The 22194-nt window shown below is 34.7% G+C and overlaps 2 protein-coding genes, 1 long non-coding RNA gene and 1 pseudogene across 3 annotated transcripts; all 4 read right to left on the bottom strand.

The window, feature by feature from the left end:
• Positions 1-261: 261 nt before the first annotated feature.
• LOC145034772 (cytidine/deoxycytidylate deaminase family protein) lies at positions 262-3409 on the bottom strand. The gene is made up of 9 exons (XM_078983276.1): positions 2973-3409; positions 2653-2787; positions 2444-2543; positions 2256-2381; positions 1856-2169; positions 1652-1771; positions 1323-1568; positions 1097-1222; positions 262-791 (listed from the first exon to the last, which is right to left on the bottom strand). Exons 1-9 carry the CDS (start codon positions 3324-3326, stop codon positions 501-503), a joined length of 1812 nt encoding a protein of 603 aa, XP_078839402.1. The 5' UTR covers positions 3327-3409; the 3' UTR covers positions 262-500.
• Positions 3410-4612: 1203 nt separating this feature from the next.
• LOC145033464 (uncharacterized) lies at positions 4613-6152 on the bottom strand. Its single transcript, XR_013677570.1, has 2 exons — positions 5813-6152; positions 4613-5700 (listed from the first exon to the last, which is right to left on the bottom strand). It is a non-coding gene; the product is annotated as an uncharacterized LOC145033464 (long non-coding RNA).
• Positions 6153-6690: 538 nt separating this feature from the next.
• LOC145034771 (ubiquitin-like-specific protease ESD4) lies at positions 6691-9610 on the bottom strand. The gene is made up of 9 exons (XM_078983275.1): positions 8394-9610; positions 8228-8307; positions 8016-8109; positions 7827-7925; positions 7622-7714; positions 7410-7529; positions 7208-7311; positions 7031-7103; positions 6691-6955 (listed from the first exon to the last, which is right to left on the bottom strand). The coding sequence occupies exons 1-9, from the start codon at positions 9291-9293 to the stop codon at positions 6893-6895; spliced, it is 1626 nt and encodes a 541-aa protein (XP_078839401.1). The 5' UTR covers positions 9294-9610; the 3' UTR covers positions 6691-6892.
• A 3706-nt stretch (positions 9611-13316) lies between these two features.
• On the bottom strand, positions 13317-14222 carry LOC145035261 (uncharacterized; annotated as a pseudogene).
• Between the last annotated feature and the right edge of the window lie 7972 nt (positions 14223-22194).

Genomic DNA, 22194 nt, shown 5'->3' with positions numbered 1-22194 from the left:
TACATCAACTGATTGTGGACATATCGGTAACTGGGTTCGTCAATATACGAATCATAAGACCTAAATGCCTTGTCTTTACCTCAAAGTATAATTACATCAGCATTGTAAAAATATAGGTTGTTTCTTTAGGTGTATTTTTCATTTTCTTTCAATGTCATTTAAAAATCTCGCGACTTGTCTGAAATTTGAAGTTATTCTAAACGCTTGATTGAATATTGTTGATATTTGTTGATTATAAAGGAAATGACAACAAAACTATCATTGAGAACAGGAGCAAGTATAATATAAAAAATAAAAACAAAAGACAATGTTTCAATCTGTAAGTAGACACCCTGGTGTGGCTCTTATCCATTAGCTTGTGACATTCAACATCTTACATAACTCATAAAAAGACTACTTACTACATACTTTGGTGAATTGGTAGAAATACAATGTACATAAATGTATTTTAACTTATTATGCTAAGAATACAACAAGCACAAACACCGTATCATATATGATCAGGTTTCCTGGCAACTTGTAGAGAATTCAGGGGGCTTATGTGTATCATCATCATCATCATCATCATCACCAACAAATTCGGATCTTAACTTCATCAATAACCGGCCTAAATAATTAAGACCTTCACCATCACGACCTCCACCCCAAAACAGATCATGAGGAGAAGCTTCAACAAGCACACAACCCACAGTTGACAGAAGCATCGATTTCAAGTGTGGGTATATTGAGAACTTGCATTTTAATGCTGTGTACATCACATCTGTCTTCACACTTTCCCAGTCTGACCTTATCTGCACAATTACAAACCAAGTGTTTAATCAACATCTACCCTTACCCAATGACAGTGTACTTTCATTTGTTATCTTATCTATTTTGAAAATTCCACCCCACCCAATTATAGCATTGTATTTGCATTCTTTTCCTATCAAGACATTTGTGTTCCCTATATAGGTTCCAAGTAAGGGTTTCTTAATTGAACATCTGCTTGGCCACATAACCCTAATTTCAAACTTTAAAACTCATCTTTTATCTTCTTTTTATCAGAGAATTTGAACTTGAAAACTGGCTTGTGTCAACAATTGTATGGAAGACATACCATACGTGGGTGCTCCCTTTGCATTTTTCTTCCCATTCGTGCTGCTTCTTCGGGACTTTTTGCCAAAAATATTTCTTCAATATAACTTCTTGCATTAGGATCACTTGACCCCACAAACTTGTGTGCCTGCATTTATCGCATCACATGAATCATAAGGAACATACAGCTAAAGGCACAAAACAGCAACCGATTTATGTTTATTTTAATATTGTAGCAGTGAAAGTACCTGATAATAGTGCTCTACACTTGACCAAGTAACATAATCACCACTTTCATCAGGCATTCTAATTGGATGAGGAGAAAAGTTTGAGAAACTCCCATATGGGTCCCACGTCTTATAGAAGAATATGATTGGTGAATCATAAGGAGACAAAGATGGATCGATTGCTGAAGTCTCATCAACCGATGGAATAACAGGTGTCAAATCAGGAATGGGTTGCAGAAATCCACTAATAAGCACATCTGCTCCTATCTGAAATTTTTACCGAGTTCATCACAACATAGAAATCATCAATGAAACTACATTGTTATTTTATATTATATAGAGTTATAGACCTGCTCATAAGAAACATCAATTAGTTCCAAAGCCTGTGTCATTTCAACCATCCCAAGTTCCCCAACTGGGGAAGGCGCATTCCTTCCACCAATTATCTTAGGGGCAACAAAAGCATGCACCTGAATTAAACAAACCATATACCCAATTATAGAATTCTACTTTCAAACAAAAAAGAAAGATAACCAAAATTATAATTCATAAACCTTGTGTATGACACCAGAGGAAATAGCTGATGCCGATAATGTCCCTCCACATTCCCATAAGATTGAAAGATACCCACGATCATAAAGATAGTCCACAACATCTTTAGGGTTCAAGATGTCAAATTCCACCACTTCAACACCTTTAGAAGCAAGAAGTTTCTGGAAGCTTCTTCTTGCGCCTCTCTGAGTGACAACTATTGTGGGCACTTCTCTAACATCCCAAAGATTTGCAACCTCGGGAAGATCAAGAGTTTGGGACATAACGATTCGCATAGGTAAATGCCCACCACCATGTCTTGGAGTTAAACGTGGATCTATATTTCAAAATGTAGTAAGAAACTGACAAGGGTACTTCAAGAATCTGCAGAAATTATAAGTGGCTGACAATAAAGTTTCATACTATCTTTGCGTACAGTATTTCCTCCAACAATGACTGCATCGCTTCTACCACGTAACTCAAAAACTCGTGATCTTGATTTTTTGCTGCTTATCCATGACGCATGTCCGCTGCTAGCAGCAATTTTTCCTATCAGAAAATGAGGATCAAATGGTGCAAATGCAGCACTTTTTGAAGAAGATGATACTCACCATCAAGGGTCATTGCATACTTGAGAACAGAGAATGGGACTCGAGAAGCTGATCTATATAGCAAAGGGGCATTGACAAGGAGACACGATTTCAGAGCATCCTACAAAAATGCAACACATTAGAAGGGAAAGAGCATCCATAGCATGCCATATAACCATGGCAGAAAGAGAGCTAAGTTCAGAGAGAATAGTAACACAATAATATGATACCTCCATGGAGACACTTCTTAAATCCTCCCCAAGAACATCAACCTGCAATCCTTCACTTCTCAATGCCTGAATAGCTTTTCCCCGTAGATGTTGCAATGGATGCCTGATCCCGATTACAACTCTGGTGATCCCTGCCTAAGGATTATTAAGCCTCAAATGCATGTCAATTTGAAGTAATACTTCGCATTAAAAGTTGTATATGATGATAGCAGAAAGAAAAGGAAGATGGATTGGCATAGTTGTACCCAATAAAAAGCATTAAAGCAATCAAACAAACTTCTATCAACTTCAAATTTTATGATGAAAGCGAGTGCAAAAACCTGAATAAAAGCAGATAGAGCGGTGTTATCGCCGTCGCAGTCTCCGGGTTCCATATTGAGATAAGCAGTGGCGCCTCTGCAATACTCTCCAGCGGCCTCCACCGCCTGAACCTCCGCTGGCTTCGTCCCTTGCGCGTAAAGATATCCTTCTCCGACAACATTCCTCAAGCTGCTGGTTGTTGCTATCACGCAACCGAAGTTAGGATGCGGCGAGGTGAAACCGGCTGACTTGTCAGATAACTCGGCGGCGCGTTTCACATACGATGAATCAAGCGCATGATAGTGATCGCTGTTATTGATGATAGAGCTGGCCTTGAACTTGATTGGGGTAGCAAACCCCATTGCCATCGCCATCGCAGATCAGAGATAGCGAGTTCTTGTGGCGGTCAGAGGGATTAGCTCATTAGCCCAGCCATTCGTCCTAACAGGGTTTATGCTTTTGAACCAAAATGGTCCTCAAACTATTTAATATTTGTTTATAAGGCACTCCTGTTTTATATTTTGCAACTATCAGGCCTTAAATGATCTTCAATTCCACATTTCCAATTTTCCATTAGTTACTAGCATCCACGATAAGAAAATATATTTATTAAAATTTTCCATCAATTTATAATTATATTGTTTTGATTGTATTTTGTATACATTGACAATCAATAATTGGTTGTAATTTTATGAGACCGGTCAATATTATAATGATATCAATACTATAACGATAGAAAAAATTACAACCAATAATTTGTAAATTTTGCATAGTTTTTTTCGAAATGAAGATTTTGAAAAAGCTCATGGAAGCACTAACACCTTAGAAGTGTTAGTATATGAAATCGGAGAATGAATAAAATCCACTTAGTGGGTGTTTGGTAAACTTTTCAAAACAGTTTATTAGTTTTTTAGTTTTTCAAAAAGCTAATAAGCTAACAAAGTGTTTGTGTATTTAAAAAGCACTTTTTAAAACAATTCTTTGGATGAAAAAAATAAAGTTTTCAAAAAACTGGAAAATCTTAACTTTTTAGTTTTTTAACTATTTTACTCCTGAAAAACAGCTTTTTTTATCCAAACACTTTTTTAAAAATAGTTTTTCCTAAAAGCAATAAGCTAATAAACATTTTTCTTAAAAATGCTTTTACCATAAAAAAAAAACTAATCCAAACACACTCTTAATTGAATATAAAGAAGCCATTTGCCCTGTTTTATTCTATCACGAAGTGGAATGCTTACGTATAATATGATAAATATGATATGGTTTTATTTATGAACTTTTTGCCTATATAAAGCTTAAGAATTACATCAATTTAGTTAACTTGTATTTGTTTTCCAAAATAATTGAACTAAGTTATTTGTTATATTGTTACATGGGTTTTGATGATGTTTTATTCTGATTAACTTTTATTTTTGCAAATATAATATGATTATAAATTAATAATATGATTATAAATTAATAATACAGTAAATTGTATTTAACATGTTGTATCTTATTATGATACCAACCTTTTGCAAATATAACATGTTGTATCTTGTTATGATACCAACTTTTTTTTTTCAATTTTATAATTTATTTTTTATTTTTTTTAAAATTGAGACAAATATTTTTTAATATAAAAAATAAATAAAACATAATGTTTAAAAATTATAAAAAACAATTAAAAAAATTTTAAAGATTAAAATTAACATAAAGATTAAATTACACATAATATCCAAAAACAAAAAAAAAAAAAATAACATCCAAATTCAAAAAAAAAAAAATACAACGCTATTTGTTATCGTTATTGTTATCATAGAAGATATAACCCGCCAAGTCCTCTCAAAGTTGTCTGTGTTTATTTGTGTCCTGAATGTCAACAACGCGATGCAAATAATATGTTAGCTCCTGGTTGAAACTAAACGTGTCTGGGCTCCGTTGAAATATAGTGTGCAATATTTCGCCATTTATCTTCTACTATCATGTTATGCATTATGATACATGCATACATGATATATCGTAAAGTTTCTAAATCCAATGGTCGTGTTGCATGTTCGACTATATGTCACTTCGCCTTCAGCACTCCAAAAGCGCGTTCTACATCCTTACATGCTCCTTCTTGTCTTCTCTTAAAAAATTTGTCTCGTTCTTCAACCGGGTGGCGGAATGCCTTCACGAATGTGGAATACTGAGGATATATTTCATCTGTAAGGTAATACCTATATTTGTATTCGTTTCCATTCACCATGAAAGGAGCATCCGGAACTTTTCCATTCAAAAGATCGTCGAATATTGGTGACTGATCAAGAACGTTGACGTCGTTGTTGGAACCCGCAACCCCAAAAAATGCATGTCAAATCCATAAATCTTGAGAAGCGACAGCCTCTAACACCAACGAAGGTAATCCGTGATGACCACTTGCGTATTGTCATTTCCATGCTACCGGATAATTTTTCCATTTCCAATGCGTGCAACCAATGCTTCCGATCATTTCGGGAAACCCATGACGTTCTTCATGCGCCGCATACAATTCTTGCAAATAGTGCAACGAAAGTTTCCGCAAATTCACGTCTCCAAAAGTTTCAACAACACCCCTTGACAATGTATACAAACTCTCTCTTGCGGTTCTTTTCGGACATTCTCATATAGTCGTCCATGGTGTCGGGTGACTCCCACATAGCCATCAAACGAATGGCCGCAGAACATTTCTGCAACGTTGTAAACCCCCGTCTACCTCTAGCATCATATCTTAATTGAAAAAATTCGTACCTAAACATAAATTAACTACAGTTTAAAAATATATTGCATATATTGTAAAATTAAAGAAATATGTAATACATTTTTATTTATTTTGTATAAAAATATAGTAAACAAACGATACCGGCTTTCCAAGGCGTTGGCGATTCGTAAGAACACATCCCTACTCAAACGAAATCTTCTTTTGAAGTCCTTCGCTTCGTATACACAATTATCCGCAAAGTAATCGCGATATAGATGTTCGTGTCCTTCCTCGCGATTTCTGTTTAACATCGCACGTCTTGTTAGTAGTGGGGCTGAGTCTGGTTGTAGCAGATCGGTAGTGTAATAATGATATATCATCCTAAAGAAAATATTGTCATCTAAATCATCGGACGAGTCGAAATGATCCATATTTTTGTTGAAGATAATTGAAAGTATGTAGGGAGAAGTGAAAGTGTGTGAAATTTTTTATAAAATGGGAGGTATTTATAGGATAAATTATTTTTTTTTAATAATTAATTTTTTTTTTCAAACCGTTGCAAATTAAAGACTCAAACGGTCACAATTCATCCGTTTCTTCCCGTCGCCACGCCAACGAGATCCACCTTCGACGAGTTGCACTGAGCAGGGGGGTGGTGTTCCCCCCGTTACGCAGCCGTCGCCAAGCGCCACGTCAGCCTCGTTGGTGTTTCTCGTTTGGTCCATACTGATTGCTCTTAAAGTTGTGCGATGAACATGCTCATAGAGTTTAATGGTCATTAAACTTTTTAACAGGAAAAGAAACTTGTTAATCCGTAAATAAATGTCATAAATTAGATTTTATAATAAATTATTTTTCTAAATATACACATTATGGGAAGAAAGTAATAGAATTGAAAGAAATCAAAAGTTTAATATATTGTAGATGATGCCTGGATGACTTATATCATTATCTTATTCTGCTACCTTGGAATTTCATTCATTTACCATTCCACTTCTTTCAATTTGAGCAGTTTCTTAATCTTCACAAAGATACTGTCATAACATTATAAACCACATAATTTTCATTTAACTTTAATTAAATTAACAAAAATGAATTATTAAATTAACAAAAATAATTTACTTTTTTCTAGAACACCTAAACTCACACATCACCTATTCTACTCCGTTACTCCAAAATGTACACCTTTCCTCAAAAGCAGCACTTGAACCCTCAACCCATTTGCCCATGACACGTATTCATTCAGTCAGCTCTCAATTTCAGTATCTCCTTCGCAGTCCTTAACCTAAAATACGGCATGTTTTCCTACATAAAACCAATAAATTCAAATTCCCATTTTAACATCTGAAATCATCACACCTTATCCCCATAAGAACTCACCTGTTTGAAACAAAGCCCAATGTCCCTGCTATAAAAGTCTGCATATTTAATCATAAACACACCACAATCAAACCTGCCATTAAAAAAAAAAAAAAAACATAATCAATTATATGATAAAACTTTAACATTCGAAAAATCCTTCAAATAATCATTTAGTAAAAACTTTGAAACACACACCCATTCTTCTGTATAGGAAGATCCTTCACATATTCTTGCTTCCACGAAGACACATCAATGTCTTCCCCATTCTTATCTTTCACCTCATCAACAATGTACTTGGCCTAAAGAATAGGAGAAATAAATAAAACAAAAAATTTCATGTTGTTAATGAAAAATTAAAACCACTATGATGTATGAAGTATGATCACGCCAAACATACCAATACTCCCATTACTTGTTTGTCAATGCCTCCAAGTGAGTCTAGATACTGGAATTTTTCTTCTTTTTTATTGATAACAGCCAAACACCAATGTATTTCTTTATGAACAGGGATAAATATCTGTTGAAAAAAACTATGCTCAAAATATATAAAACAATAACAGCATTGTAATTAGAAAATAGTCAAAATACAAAGAAAGTAATAAACTTTACTTTGTCACAATCAAGAAGACTGTATCCCAACTTCCTTTGGGTAGTCCATCTTCTAACTGACTTGTAATCATAGCCGAGCTTTCCACTTATCAACTATATAAATAAATTAGCAACAAAATTATAAAATAACAATAATCATGGAATATACCTTAATAAGAAAAGGTTTATGGAGATGAGATTGAGATTGAGATTGAGATTGACTAACCTTCTTGTAGAAAAACGTGTTGAAGAAATGACATTTTAGAAACTTTTCTGGTTCCTTCTGTTCCCTCTCTTTCAGCAACTCAAGATAAACATTAATAACCTATAACATGAAAATTTTCAAACCACTAAAGAATTTGCTTAAAAACAAGTTATATTGCTCCAAAAAATCACGTTAAAAATCAAAAATTACCTCATCGTTTAACCATTGGCAAGGTTTTAAACACCGTAAAACTTCTCCGGTGATTGTAATATTTGAATTCTCATGAGTAACCAAAACCTTCCTTCTACAGATTTTGAGCACCATTTTACACCAAATCAGATAGCACAAGACACTTAAAGAAGCCATTCATATACAGGCATATTATAGTGTTTAATATGTATAGATAATCAATCAAATCATACCGACTAGAATTAGACAATGCATCAGCAACCATTTCCTCTTCATCGTCTGTAAGAGGCTGAAAAGGCTCAATTAGTGTGTCCTGAAAAGAGAAATCAATTTAACATGAGATACAAATCATTGATATAAGTTACATTTCCCAATAGACATGAGACATAAACAGTTCACCTCCTCTTTCTTCACAGGATGCAACTGCTTATACAAAGCTCTCTTTTGTTCCTGTAGTTTGATATCATAGCTCAACCTCCTAAGATTTGAGTCGTGTTTTTTGGCTGAATCTTCTAATAGCTTTTTATGGTAAGGCAAACTTGCATCTACATCCGAATCATTTGGCCTCTGGTTGAGTAATAATGATTCTAATCTCTTCCAATCTGTTAAACCTGCATCTACATCCGAATCATCTGGCCTTTGGTTCAGTGATAATGATTCTAAATTCTTCCCATCTGTCAACTGTGAAACCACTCCTGAAGAAGTAGAAGGCTGAAAGCCAAGATTTTCTCCAGCCTCTCCATCTAATTCCCTAAATTTAGCTATGATATCTTGTAGATCCCCTGATTTGTCAATGTCTTCTCTCTCACCTTCCACCATTGCAACCTCCTCAACATCTGAATCCCGTGAAGCAGCTTCTTCCTCACTGACATTCTGTATACTGTCGACATCTATCTCATCCTCAGTTTCAGACTTAACATGCGTATGACTGCCGAAAATTGCTTCCTTCACTCTTTCACACGTCGCACGGAAAAAATTCCTCATCCGGTCCACAAAATTATCTGGTTGTTGTGTATTATATCCACTAGAAGTACTATCTAATCTTTTCGAGTTTGCATTAAATCCCTTAACAACTATACAAGGAGCATGAAGTTCTCTAGGAATCTGGGTCACCGGTTGCGGATATCGACTAAGCCTTAAAACCGAACTCTCCTTTGCGGCAACCGAAGTCGAATACCAAGATGATGGCTTGTGCTTCTTCGAGATGTGAGGGTGACAATAGGCATAACAAGAAGTAGATTGTGATGAAGATTGAAATTCTCCGACACGTTTGTTGCGGTTACACGTCAAAGGACCCATTTTCGATTGAGAAAGCAATCTAGGGTTTCGCGAAAAAACTTAAGAGAGAAATCTACGAGTCGACCGGATATTGGCATGCGACCAGAGAAATTCTTTGAGCATTAAATCCCTAAATTGAAAGAGGGATTATCTCCGAAGCTTTTGATCGGTTGTCTTCGCAGATTTGACTGGGAGGAAAACGGCTGGCTTTGAAGAACAGATTGAACGAAGATTTTAGCCGAGTCTGATAGCAGATCTGATTGGGGTTTTGACAGAAGCATCAGTTTTGAAAGTGTAAAGAGGTTTTTGGAAGATAGTGTACTGAATCAAAAATAGACCAGAGATTGTTTTTTTTATTTTTTTATCATTTCATAGGTGCATATGCAATTATGCATTGCAATTTAGCAATGACATTTTTAACCAATTCAATTTATTCTGCATAATTTTACCGTATTTAAATATAGAGTCTTAAACTAAATTATAATCTCGTTAACATGACATTACTGAATTCATAGGTTTAATAGAAAAGTTATGTACTATAATTGGCATCGTATATTCTCCATGTTGAGAATAAAATTGTACCACAACCACCTACATACATCTTTACATTTTAAAACATATTTTATTAATATCAACTAGTTAAGTCGTTCGAATTAGGAATAATGACTTGAAAGGGTAACGAACTTTCGATTTTTGTCACATTTAATCACTAAACTTTTTTTCGTTATCTATTTACCATTGAACTATTGAAACTGTTCACATTTTATCTTTACGACCGGCTGTTACCGGTCATAAGGGTAAAATGTGATAGTTTCAATAGTTTAGTAGCAAATAGATAATGAAAAAAAAGTTTAGTGACTAAATGTGAACAAAATCGAAAGTTCATTTCCCTCTAAAAAGTTCAATGACTAAATGTGAACAAACTTCCTATTGTATTATGTTTTAGCAAAATTATTTATTTTTGTTTAATTGTAGCAACATTTGTTGATGAAGAAATCTATGAAATAAAAAAACAAATGTAACATCCGGATTTTCAGGTATCATCATTTAAGTATTTTTCTTTTGAGTTAAGAAGAGAGACTCGACAGGTTGACGCCTCAACTCGTCGAGTAAGGTCGCGACTGATGACTCGGATTAATGAATGGACTCGACGAGTCCGCGCTGTTGGCAGAAACCCTAAATCTTTGGGCTCGAGCCATATTTAAAGGCACTTATGGCCTTCAATTGCGACTACCTTTCCCATAAGTGATAACCCTAGCGAGCTTGAGTGTGTAGAGTGAGAGGAAGAGCTATCTTGAGCTTTTTGGTGTGATAGATCTGGACCCTTCTAGGTTCAGAGAGTCGAGAATATGAAGCTTTAGTAGAGTAAACCTTGGGGTTCAAAGTTAGGAAGCATTTATGGTATATATATAGTTACTTTCATCTTATACATAGATATGAAGTATTTTATATAAATTACGTGCTATGTGTGCATATTATTTGAATACTTGTTGTCTATGCTTGATGAACGATTTTATACATGTTTTAGAAGATTTAAACGGTATATTTATTTTATATCTACAAATATGTTGCGGATGAAACATGGGTAGATGAAATAGTTGGTGTTTGATAAAATAAAATGATGAGAGATAGGTGATGATAGAAAGGTGGTGATAATTAGGTAAATAGATGATGATGAATATGTGATGTAGGATGAAAGGAGATACCATAACCTTCACCAGCAATGTGGCGATGTAGTCATCTACCAGAGTATAGATGGCGACCACGGACTATTCTAGACAACCCAGTGGAAACACCAGCAGACCCATAACCTGTAGGTGATGAATTACGAGTTCAGGCGATGTTGTAACTACGTATTCATGTGATGATACTCTAACCCCTTACTATGAATTACGATTTCAAACGATGTTGTAACTACATATTCATGGGATGTCACAAATTTCGCATGTCAAACCAATGGTCATAATTCACATCAGTGAGAATGGTTCATTTTTTTGTAAAACCAAAATCAGATTGGAAATTTTGATTGTTTATTTTGGAAAATGTCAAACCATTGGTTTTTTATTTCGGTTTGGTTTTTTGTTTTTTTTTTAAATATATTTTCAATGTTTTGTTTTGTTTTTTTTAATAGATTTCTTCATCAACAAATGTTGCTACAATTTAACAAAAATAAATAATTTGCTAAAACATAATACAATAGGAGGTTTGTTCACATTTAGTCATTGAACTTTTTAGAGGGAAACGAACTTTTGATTTTGTTCATATTTAATCACTAAACTTTTTTTCGTTATCTGTTTGTCATTGACCTATTGAAACTGTTCACATTTTACCCTTATGACCAGTAACAGCCGGTCATAAAGGTAAAATGTGAACAGTTTCAATAGTTCAATGGCAAATAGATAACGAAAAAAAGTTTAGTGACTAAATGTGACAAAAATCGAAAGTTTGTTACCCTTTCAAGTCATTATCCCTTCGAATTATAAAGGTGATTAAACAAGCTTTATGGAACTTACGATAGTTTCAACCAACACCATTGGGGGATCGTTATTGTAGTTTACATTGGGTACTCGTTTATTGTAATTTAAAGCTTTAAATTTTCAATAATTATAAGTTTATTCACTAACCTTATTGGTGAAGGATGTTAAAATGTTTGTATAATGAATCGTCTTTATGTATATTGCTAGAAATGGATCAAGTCTTAACAATGTGTAAAATGGGAACAAATATTTGAATTATGTCAAATATTACCTAATGGGCAAGTTTATGAGAAATCTAGGTCTATGATGAAAACTTTATGCTTAAAATTATGTTTATGTAAGAAATGGTAAAATTGACAATGCATGTTTTCATTATGTAAGAAAGTGGGATAAAATAGAAAAAAAAATCACCAAATTATAGTATAAAGTAAACAAATAATATAAGGTTTACTTAGCCTACATACAAATATAATAGGTATGTTAGAACCATGAAGTCCTAAAAGAAAGCACCAAAATGGTTACAAGCAAGAATCCGAAAAAAAAAAAAAAAAAAAAAAAAAAAGGTAAGGTATGAATCCTACGAATTATATTATGGCATAAATGACATTAGGACATGTTAACAATCAATTAGAAGTAAAATGGTCTAAAAAGTTCTTGGACATTAATACCCAGAAAAAAAAAAAAGTAGGTCGTTATAATTGATAAAAGGAACAAACTAGATTGCTATAAAGTGCAATCATTGGATAAACAAAGATATAGTTGAAGTAAACATAGAAATGAAAACACAAAACCAATGCTCTTATACTTGTATTCGATTTCTAGAGTATAGTGCTTGGGTTTTAATAGTAAAGGTCAGTTCTTGTATATAAAATTAGTAGTTTAATGATCCTAATGTGCAACCACGACAAAAAAATGAAGAATTGGCAAAAAGAATCAACTCATTTGAATTTATAATGAGGATGTTATGTACAAAACAAGTATGCTTAAGGTCCTAATCGGTCCACGCAACATACAATGCACACCTTTCATTTGCATGCCAAATAACATTGATTAATGACTCATTATATTCCAGCAAAGTAGCCAAATTGTCATGGAACAATCCATTCCATTTCTTTGTTATACCATTCCATCAAACCAAAGTCCAACAATATAGTACCCGAGGACATATCCACCTCCCATACGTAACATTATACAAATGCACTCAAAAGTGCATTCAAGGGAACCAAAGTCCAAGCTTTTTTAATAAGCCTGTAAATATGAATTTGGATTCATTCCTACACCGATAACAACCCCACAAAAGTATAATATCAAAATAAAACAAACCACCTATACGTCTCATCTATCATTGTTTTTAACACTGCAGAAAGATAACAAGTAAACCAACATATAAATTCTTATGTTGTGCAAATGGTTGAATGACATTTTAATGTCTAAACTCATAAAATGACGAATAAGCCCATAAGCAAAATGACACCTAATAACCATAGTTCATAAACAACAGAAAACAATGCCTACCCGGAACCCTCGGGCACCAAATTTGGGCCAAATGGACCCAAAATAATGGCGTTTACATATCTACACCACGCCCACGCCCACGCCCACGCCGCCTCCTTGGCCCACCTAAAACCAACCTTCCCTGGCGGCAGGCAATCCGAGGAATGTAATTACAAACACGCCTAGTGGCGGCACCACCACCATCATCGCCGTCATCATCATCCACTGACCGACGACCCCTCTCCAATATCGCATAGCTGCCCGGGGCAGTTCTTGATCCTAACCGGAAAAGTACATTGTCGAGATAATTATCCATCTCCATGTCTCTAGAAAACTCCCGAAAATTCCCTTCAATCACATAATCCACCATTACAATCGACTCGGGCATTGTCGAGCTAATTGTACTCATCACATCGTTTAACTCCGTATCATTTTCAAGCGTTTTCCATTTTTCAGCGAGTGACGGGTCAACTTCTCGCGGGCGGGCCAACGGGTGATCCTCCCGTACATGCTTTCTCAAATCTCTGTATGACCTAACAAACGAACAGTTGTCTTGCATGCAGCTTCTCTTTTTAGAATTGAGAAACTTGCGTGCTCGCTCCACCACGGTCCACCCTTTCACCTGACCGCAACAGAGCGGGCACATAAGCCCACAGACAAACGGGTCAACATTTGACCCGTCTGACGACTCTGGGCCTTCCTTCTCTTTCGAGTAGGCTTTTTTGTATAGGTCTAAACAATTGGAATACCGATAACTAGTTGCACACATGTAAGGGCGACACCCCTTGTGATGTGAGGAGCAAAGGAAGAGAACAGCATTGTGAGGATACTACATACAAACCGAACATCTTGCATCTTTATAATCTTTCTTCTCGGATTCCTTTTTTTGTTTCTTGTTGTGGGCATCTTTCATGATCTTTGATTGAAATGATCGTAAGGAATATGGGGTTGCCTTATGATGCTTTGATCCGGATCTTTGTGGTACCTTCTTCATTTTAGTCATTGCAAATCAAACCTAGTATACATAAAGAAACCATGGTAAGGATGTTTTACAGTTTACAGAACTTTCACAACTATTATTCTATCTTTTAATTTGATTGACCTTTGTTCATTCTTAGTGGTTGGTTGCTTATAAAAGTCTTCAATTTCTCTATGGATCTTTAAGTTAGATTCATGCATGTGCCAGTTTGCCGCATGTTATGACTATTATTGTTGGAACAAATGGAAAGGCAACTGCCAACTAGTTCCGCTTTTACCGAACTTACCCTACACAAGATAGATTATGCCTAAAATGGTACAGGACACAATATGGAGTTCAGATACGAAGTAATCTACAGAGTCGTGTCTCGATCATCCTCGCTTGTAAATCACACTTAATGCTTAAGATAATTTGTCATTCAACAAAAGTTTATCATTTCAACGAATCTAAATGCACACTTACACAAAACTACAGATCCAAAGAATGACAAGGCCATACAAATCATTACACAAAACACATATCAAAACACAAATCGCCCATGCAAGTAGACAGGGAAAACTCTTTTAGAATTAGGGTTTGAAATACATGAAAAGCCCCAAATAGCCCCTGCATATAAGCATCAAAAAGTAATTTTGTATATCATTAATCTGCGCAATGCATGATTTGAAGTTCTATACGTGGAATTAAAAGATATGTATTTTTTCCAAAATGAAAAATAGCATCTCATTTCCTAGAAAAATATAGTTTGAAAAGAATCGGCATCTATAATCTTATCGGGATGAGAGCGATACCAAGATCGACTAGGTTGAGGGACAGAGCCGCCGTAGCCGGTGTATGGGTGGGTGGAGAGTGGAGACGGAAGAAACTGTCGTGCTCAGTCGCGTATGAGTTATGAGTTTATGACTTTGGCCTGCGACATCGGGAGTTAATAAAAGGTTGCAGAGAGATTTGAAAGTTCGTTCAATCTGACACCAATGTTTTTGATTTTACACAAAGGATCCCAATAAATTATGTTTCATCCAATGTGAGCCACCATGTTAGTTTTCCGATTCTTAAATTACAACGTTGTTTGGGATTGAGTTTGAAGATTCTTAAATTACTAACCGGTTTTTGAGATTGAGTTTGAAAAATGTTTATTGATTTATGGATTGTTTTTCTGAATGGTGTAAAGGTCTTGAATGAAATTGTGTACGAATGAAAGTATTTTTTTTTTTGTTAGACATCTAAATAATTGAGTTGATTTGATACTTCTAAAATATGTTCTATTGAATTAAATGTGAATGTTTTATAATATCTGAACTAAATATACAAACAACATCCAAGTTAAACATAAATATTTTCAAAATTTTAATTCAACAATAATATTTTAAAATCTATAATAACATATTAAAATACAAATAAAATCTTACAAGTGTATTAATTTGAAACAGTTGAAAATAATTTATTTGCAATATGGGGGCAGGGAGTGGGTAACGGGTCGTTATCGGGTAACCCGAAACCCGATCATTTCGGGTCGGGTAACGGGTCGTTATCGGGTTTTTTATCGGGTTCGGGGCAGGGAGTGGGTTATCCTCGCCCCGCCCCGCCCCGCCCCGATTATATATATATATATATATATATATATATATATATATATATATATATATATATATATATATATATATATGTTCAAAAAATTTTGTTGTTAATTGTATACGTTCAAATATAAAATACTTATCGTGGACAATTTTTTTAGTTATTAACAATATGGTGTTAATGATCATTTTGATGTGTTTCAACGTATTAAACAAAACTTAAATCAAATAATTTTTTATGTAACGTCCAATTTATTTTATTAAAGTGATGCATCATGTTTTTAATTTAAAATAATTGCTAGAACATGTATATTTTATAAGACATTGGGGTACCCTAAAAGAGAATAAAAATTTCGTTATCAGTTGTTGTAAACCCGATAAGATACCTGAAACTCGACGGGGAAACCCGAAACCCAATGGGGCGCCCCGATAAGATACCCGAAAGTTATCGGGGCGGGTTTGGGAATCCATGCCCCGCCCCGAACCCGCCCCATTGCCATTCCTAAATATGGTCACACAAATCAGTCATGTATTCATTGTCTTGTGATCCCCGATCAACATAGTGTATGTTTTGGTGATTACTCTCTCCCCTTTGTACTTCATCCATGATTGTAGTATTCTCTTTGAAATTGTAAATATTGTAATTTCTTATGAAACTATAAACTATGAAACAAACAATGATTATGTCTCTTTGCACTAGAAAAGTATAAGTATTAAGAATCTTGCATTGAAAACACCCATGAAACGCACTCGCTAATATTTTTCAGTTGTGTGTGAGCAGGATTGATTTTTTCTTCCTTAGTTGATGGACATCGTCGTCGATAATCAAATAATCAATATTTTGTGTGCAGTAGGAGGGCATAAATCCATGAGTCTTGATGTATGGAACATCATGAAGGTAATATTTATATGTAAACGTGAATGATAGAACTGTTGGAATATGACCGTATTTATAACAAACGTAATAGAAACAAATTAGAACTTTTAATCGCACCGTGGACCACAAGTTCATAAACTAATGTAATAAAACTAAAAACTTAAAGATATGAGAATGGTATACATTTTTTTTTTTTTTGTGTGAGTTAATTCCTTCATTCTTTCTTGAATGATTTATAACATAAACTAGAACTCCTATAATATGGAAGCACCCTAAGATAGATGATCTAGAAAGAATGGCAATAGTCTCTTTCTTCCTTGTAAAAAAACATAGTGAGGGGAGGAAGCCAGTGACTAGAAGAAACTGAGAAGTGAGAAAATAAGAGAGAATCTTGTTCGTTTCTATGCCTTGGGTCGGGAAAGGTTAATGTGTTACACATTATCCTCTTTAATTAGTACATATCATTACCAATGTATACCAAGTGAACTTATGATAGTCATACAAGTTGGTATCGAATATACTTGATATAATACAGATAGGTAAACAAGTTGGAAAAACATGTGGCATTGTACCATGTTCACCCTAAATACAAAATATTTCATTTTTCAAATAATAGAGTCTTAAGGTGTGGCAACTTGAAATTTTTTTGCTTTGAAAGCTCAGTTAGCTAACTCAACTAAGTGACAGACTCACTCCTGCTACCATTTAGCACAATTTAGAGTCTATTTGAGTGTTCTGAGCATACTACACTTAAGGAATAAGTGTTGGGATTTATCTCCTAAAGTCACAGTACAAGAGTCAAGCTCTAAACTCCAACATGTGGAGTTTACGGCCGCAAACAAGAGTTTACGGCCGTAAACTCAACCCTGGCCAAAAACTCCCCCTATAAGACTCAAACCCTTCATTTTTCTTTCATTTCTCACTTCCACCTCAAGAACACTTGAGTTGCTCTCAAATATCATCGACTTTTCATCCTAGATTCATCAAAAAACGTAAGTGTTCTTCCCTTGATTTGTTGATACATCTCATTATCTACAATCAATCCATGATTCCATCCATGAAATCATTCAATTTGCTACATCTTCAAGTTTCACCAAGAACACCAAGAACACACACTAGTGTTCTTGGCCAAAATCAACCATTTTAAGCTTTAATATCGTAAGTATCCCTTCATTATACTTCATATCTACTAGGAAGCCTTGAAATACATCATTTAAACATGCTTTCTCCATGGGGATCATGAGTTTACGGCCCAAGATCTCCCTTGGTCGTAAGCTCCATATTGATGCATGTTTGGACCTTAAACTCTTCCTAGAGTCCAAGCCCTTGACCTAGAACACTTCCTTGATGAAAAATGACCTTAAACCACTCTCATTACTAGATGCCCAATAGTTTGCAGCCGTAAACTCCTAGTTTGGTCGTAAACTCATCAAGAACCTTCCATTTAATGGGTCTTTCTCATCCTAGTGAAGAACAATGGTCCCCCAAGTTTCCCTAGCCTTCAATCACCCTCTTAAGCACCTTTTACCATGAGTTTACTGTTGTAAACTCCCTTGACATTAAACTCATGGCCGTAAACTCCTAATGGTGGCCATACACTCCTCTTAGTTCAATCACATGTGATTCAACACTTCATTCCAAGTGTTTCCTAGTCCCGTGAGGTGTTACCTTGTCTTTGGTTACCTCAAAACCCTATATTTATATCAATATATGTCATTTAGGACTTGTTAAGTCTCGGGAATTCATTCGTGGAGCTTCTCATCCTTACACGCGTATTCGTTTGATTCACCCACATCAGGTGAGTTCATACCCCGTAATCAATCTTTTAAACTGTTTTAAATGCTTTTAAGGGGGGGATACAATTTGAACACAATTGATAATTGTGTAATTGTTGGTTAAAACATCTTTCAAAGGTTGCTTATGTCTTTAATGAGTGGTAAAAACATTTCAAAAACTCTTTTAAAGTTATGTTACTTTTTAGTTTAACAAAACTCCATTTTTAAAGTACAAGCATGACTTAGTAGTAAAATGAGCCTTTTCAATAATAGTTCAAGTAAAACATTAGTAAACTATAAGGGGCATAGTTTAGAGGTTCATTTCACACAATATACAATACACGATAACATAAGAGAACACACAATAAAGAGAAACATGGAGGAATATACAATACACGATAACATAAAGAACATACTAAGATACTATAACAAAACAACCATAATAAGGTACTATAACATGGGACAACTACACGATCTAATTATACCAATGGATGACTACGCATTGTTCTAAACAAAAGGTGATAGTTATATTGGGTATACATGATCACATAACCTTAGTGTGAAGTTACACAGCCTAGGAACTCGTTTGTTGAAGTCGCGTTTGGGTCCCAAAATCTTTTGACAGAGGGAGCGTATAGTATGTGATCTAGCCTTCACATTATGACCTTAATAAAACAAATATGTTTTAAGGTATTTAGTACGATCGGTATGTCAATTTATAAGGCAACAGAGTACTTATATTTTCCCATTACTTTCATAAAGTGACAGTTCCACTTGAAAGTTAATGCAAACTATTTTCGAGTCGAGATAGTTATAAACTAGGGAAAAACTTACATATTTTCAAAATGATAAACAGAACAATCATGTCTAGTACATTTAGTAGAAAAGGACCATATTGCTAACCTTATGATTCCTTAATGTATACATCAAAGGATATATATATATATATATATATATATATATATATATATATATATATATATATGTTCGGTATACATTAAGTCGTTATAAGGGTACCAGGTATGGGTCAGGTCACAGGACACAAAGTCAACGCACAATTTTCTAGTACAAATCATACTTTTCCAAACATAAATTTTGGTACACAAAATTAGAAACTTACCAGTAAAGGGTTTAATCCATTTTATTAAATAGTATAAACTTAAAAGACCTTAAGTGATTAACTTTATAATACCTTAGTTTATACATCACAGTTATATATCATTAATACCCAATAAGTAGTTGGATGTGTGCTTTCCAACTTACTTCCTGTTCCTTGTTTGGTCGTGGACTTAGGGTAGATTCACCCAATTAACTATCTATTCGATATTAGATCATATATAGCCAGTATAAACTAAGTAATTATAAAAGTAATCACTATGGTCACCATTTTATTATAAGAAATAAGATAATTCTTAAACAATCTTTTCATTAAATATAAAGGAACTATTACAATTAACTCCATGAGTAACAAGTGAATACACCAGGATTATATACCACGATGAACAAACAAACAATGGGATGTGTGTTATCCTCTTCAGGGCAGATGCGCATAATCGATTGTTTGTTTACTCTGAGTCTTGTATAACCTGTACCCATTTAGTACTCATATAAAGGATTGTAGAGTCATTTTTACTTATCTTTTATTAAAGTAGGAAATACAGGATTTTCCGGGGGAACTTGCGAACTTTTCTAAACATAACTTACAACTTACTACATTATACAACAACGTTCTACAACTTACTTACATCACTAAAATCTTATGAACTCACCAACTTAATTGCTGATAAACTCTTTCAAATAACTTGTATTCTCAGGAAACTAGTAGACAGGTACTCGCGCTGGGAATTCAGAAGATGGAGCTTAATAACTCCAAGTTTTGTTTTGTTATTTGATTATGTATTCTACGTTCTGTGAACACACACATTGTAAACACTTTCTTTCTAATGAAATAGTTGTTCATTACTTTGCTTACTTTGATACATGCCTTGTGATACTAAACATGACGTTCTCCGCCCCCGAACGTTTTCTCCGTTCTGGTTTTAGGGTGTGACATAAGGCTACATCAGTAAACCAAGTCACATCATCACTTTATCTAGTTATACATAATACAATAGAGGTGATAGTGGTCGAATTTTTCAAAGAATAATACTTTTACGTCTAGATTAGGGTAAACTACATGAATAGTATGTATGGTTTGGGGTAATTTACATGCATAATCCCTAACTTTTTTGTTTTTTAACTTGGGATGCCCCTATCATTTGGTTTTGTTTCGGGTTTTGAAACATCCCAAAAATACAATCCAAAATTTTTGTTTTAAATCATTATAAAATCATAGTAATTTAATCATTACATAAAAACATAAGTGGTAATATCTCAAAACATCATATCAAAAACCTATATCCAAATCATATATCAAAACATTATAGTAAATCCTCCTAGACTAAAACACTGTGGTGTATGCAATGCAGTCATCCTAAGTCCTTCCCTTTGCTACTGGAAGTACCTAAAACCAAAACTATAAACTGTAAGCACAAAGCTTAATGAGTCTCCCCAAACTACCACATACCATACACATCATATAACATACAGCTAGGAGATACAGGCCTCGTCCACACTCAAGAAGATATGGGCCCCTGCCTACACTCGGATAACTATGAGATACAGGCCTCGCCCACACTCAGCTATCTCAAAGATACGGGCCTCGCCCATACTTTGCTAACTAGGAGATACAGGCCTCGCCCACACTCTGCTATCCGGAGGATACGGGCTCTCGCCCACACCCCGCTTTCTAAACATAAATATAAGTATCACATAGACAACAAATATAGCATAATCTACCAATTCATAAACATACTCAGATAATACTAAGATACGAGCCTTGCCCACACTTAGCTACTAATCATAAACAAGTCTAAGATACAGGACTAGCCCACACTTAGCTAATAATCATAAAAAATTCTAAGATACGAACCCAACCCACACTTAGCTACTCTACACGAGCCGAAATTGGTGTCTTTGACCCGTTCCTACTGAAGGAAACTCGCCTCGCAAAGCTGGCTGTGAAATCTCACAGTGAGGAATCTCTGTCGGCTGCTCCAATGACTCCCTGGCTATCATTATCATAATAACAATTAGTCAAAATCTGATAATCTTGCTTAGGGTAAAATAACCATTTTAACCATGTTCAAAGTCAACATTATGGTCAAAGTCAACGTCCTGGGCTGACTCAACTTGCCGAGTTGACTCATCAACTCACCGAGTTCTATAACTCAAAACCCTGAAATTGCGATCCAACTCGTTGAGTCATCTGTAGAAAAAGTATTCAGAGTAATCAAAGTATATGAACACAATGAGTAAATAAGATTTGGTTTATAGCTCAGTTATACTTTCGAATACACATAGAAGATCTTAGACAGAAAGCCTAGAAAATGTTCTATCTATCCCTGAGTGCATTTCCTATTTATAGGAGAATCTGAAAGTATACGAAAAATACTTAGGACTAAATATCAAACTTCGAAACACAAAATGCCTTAGTAAATAGATAAAAGACTTTCGAAATTGCTAATACAAACTTCAACACATTACAAAATATTCGACACTAACATTCTCCCCCTTTGTAATAAGTGCCGAAGTCAATTGATCAAAACTTGAGCAGCTGTATGTAACGTTTTTCGAACCTCAACATACCAATTCATAATCTTTCGCATCTCAGCTTTATCTCCTTCTGTGTTCTTCTTACAGTTATT

This window comes from Lactuca saligna, chromosome 3 (assembly GCF_052625555.1).
Source record: "Lactuca saligna cultivar CGN05327 chromosome 3, ASM5262555v1, whole genome shotgun sequence".
Lineage (NCBI taxonomy): Eukaryota > Viridiplantae > Streptophyta > Magnoliopsida > Asterales > Asteraceae > Lactuca > Lactuca saligna.
The sequence above is the reverse complement of the archived record's forward strand: the minus strand, read 5'-3'. Positions and strand labels throughout refer to the sequence as shown.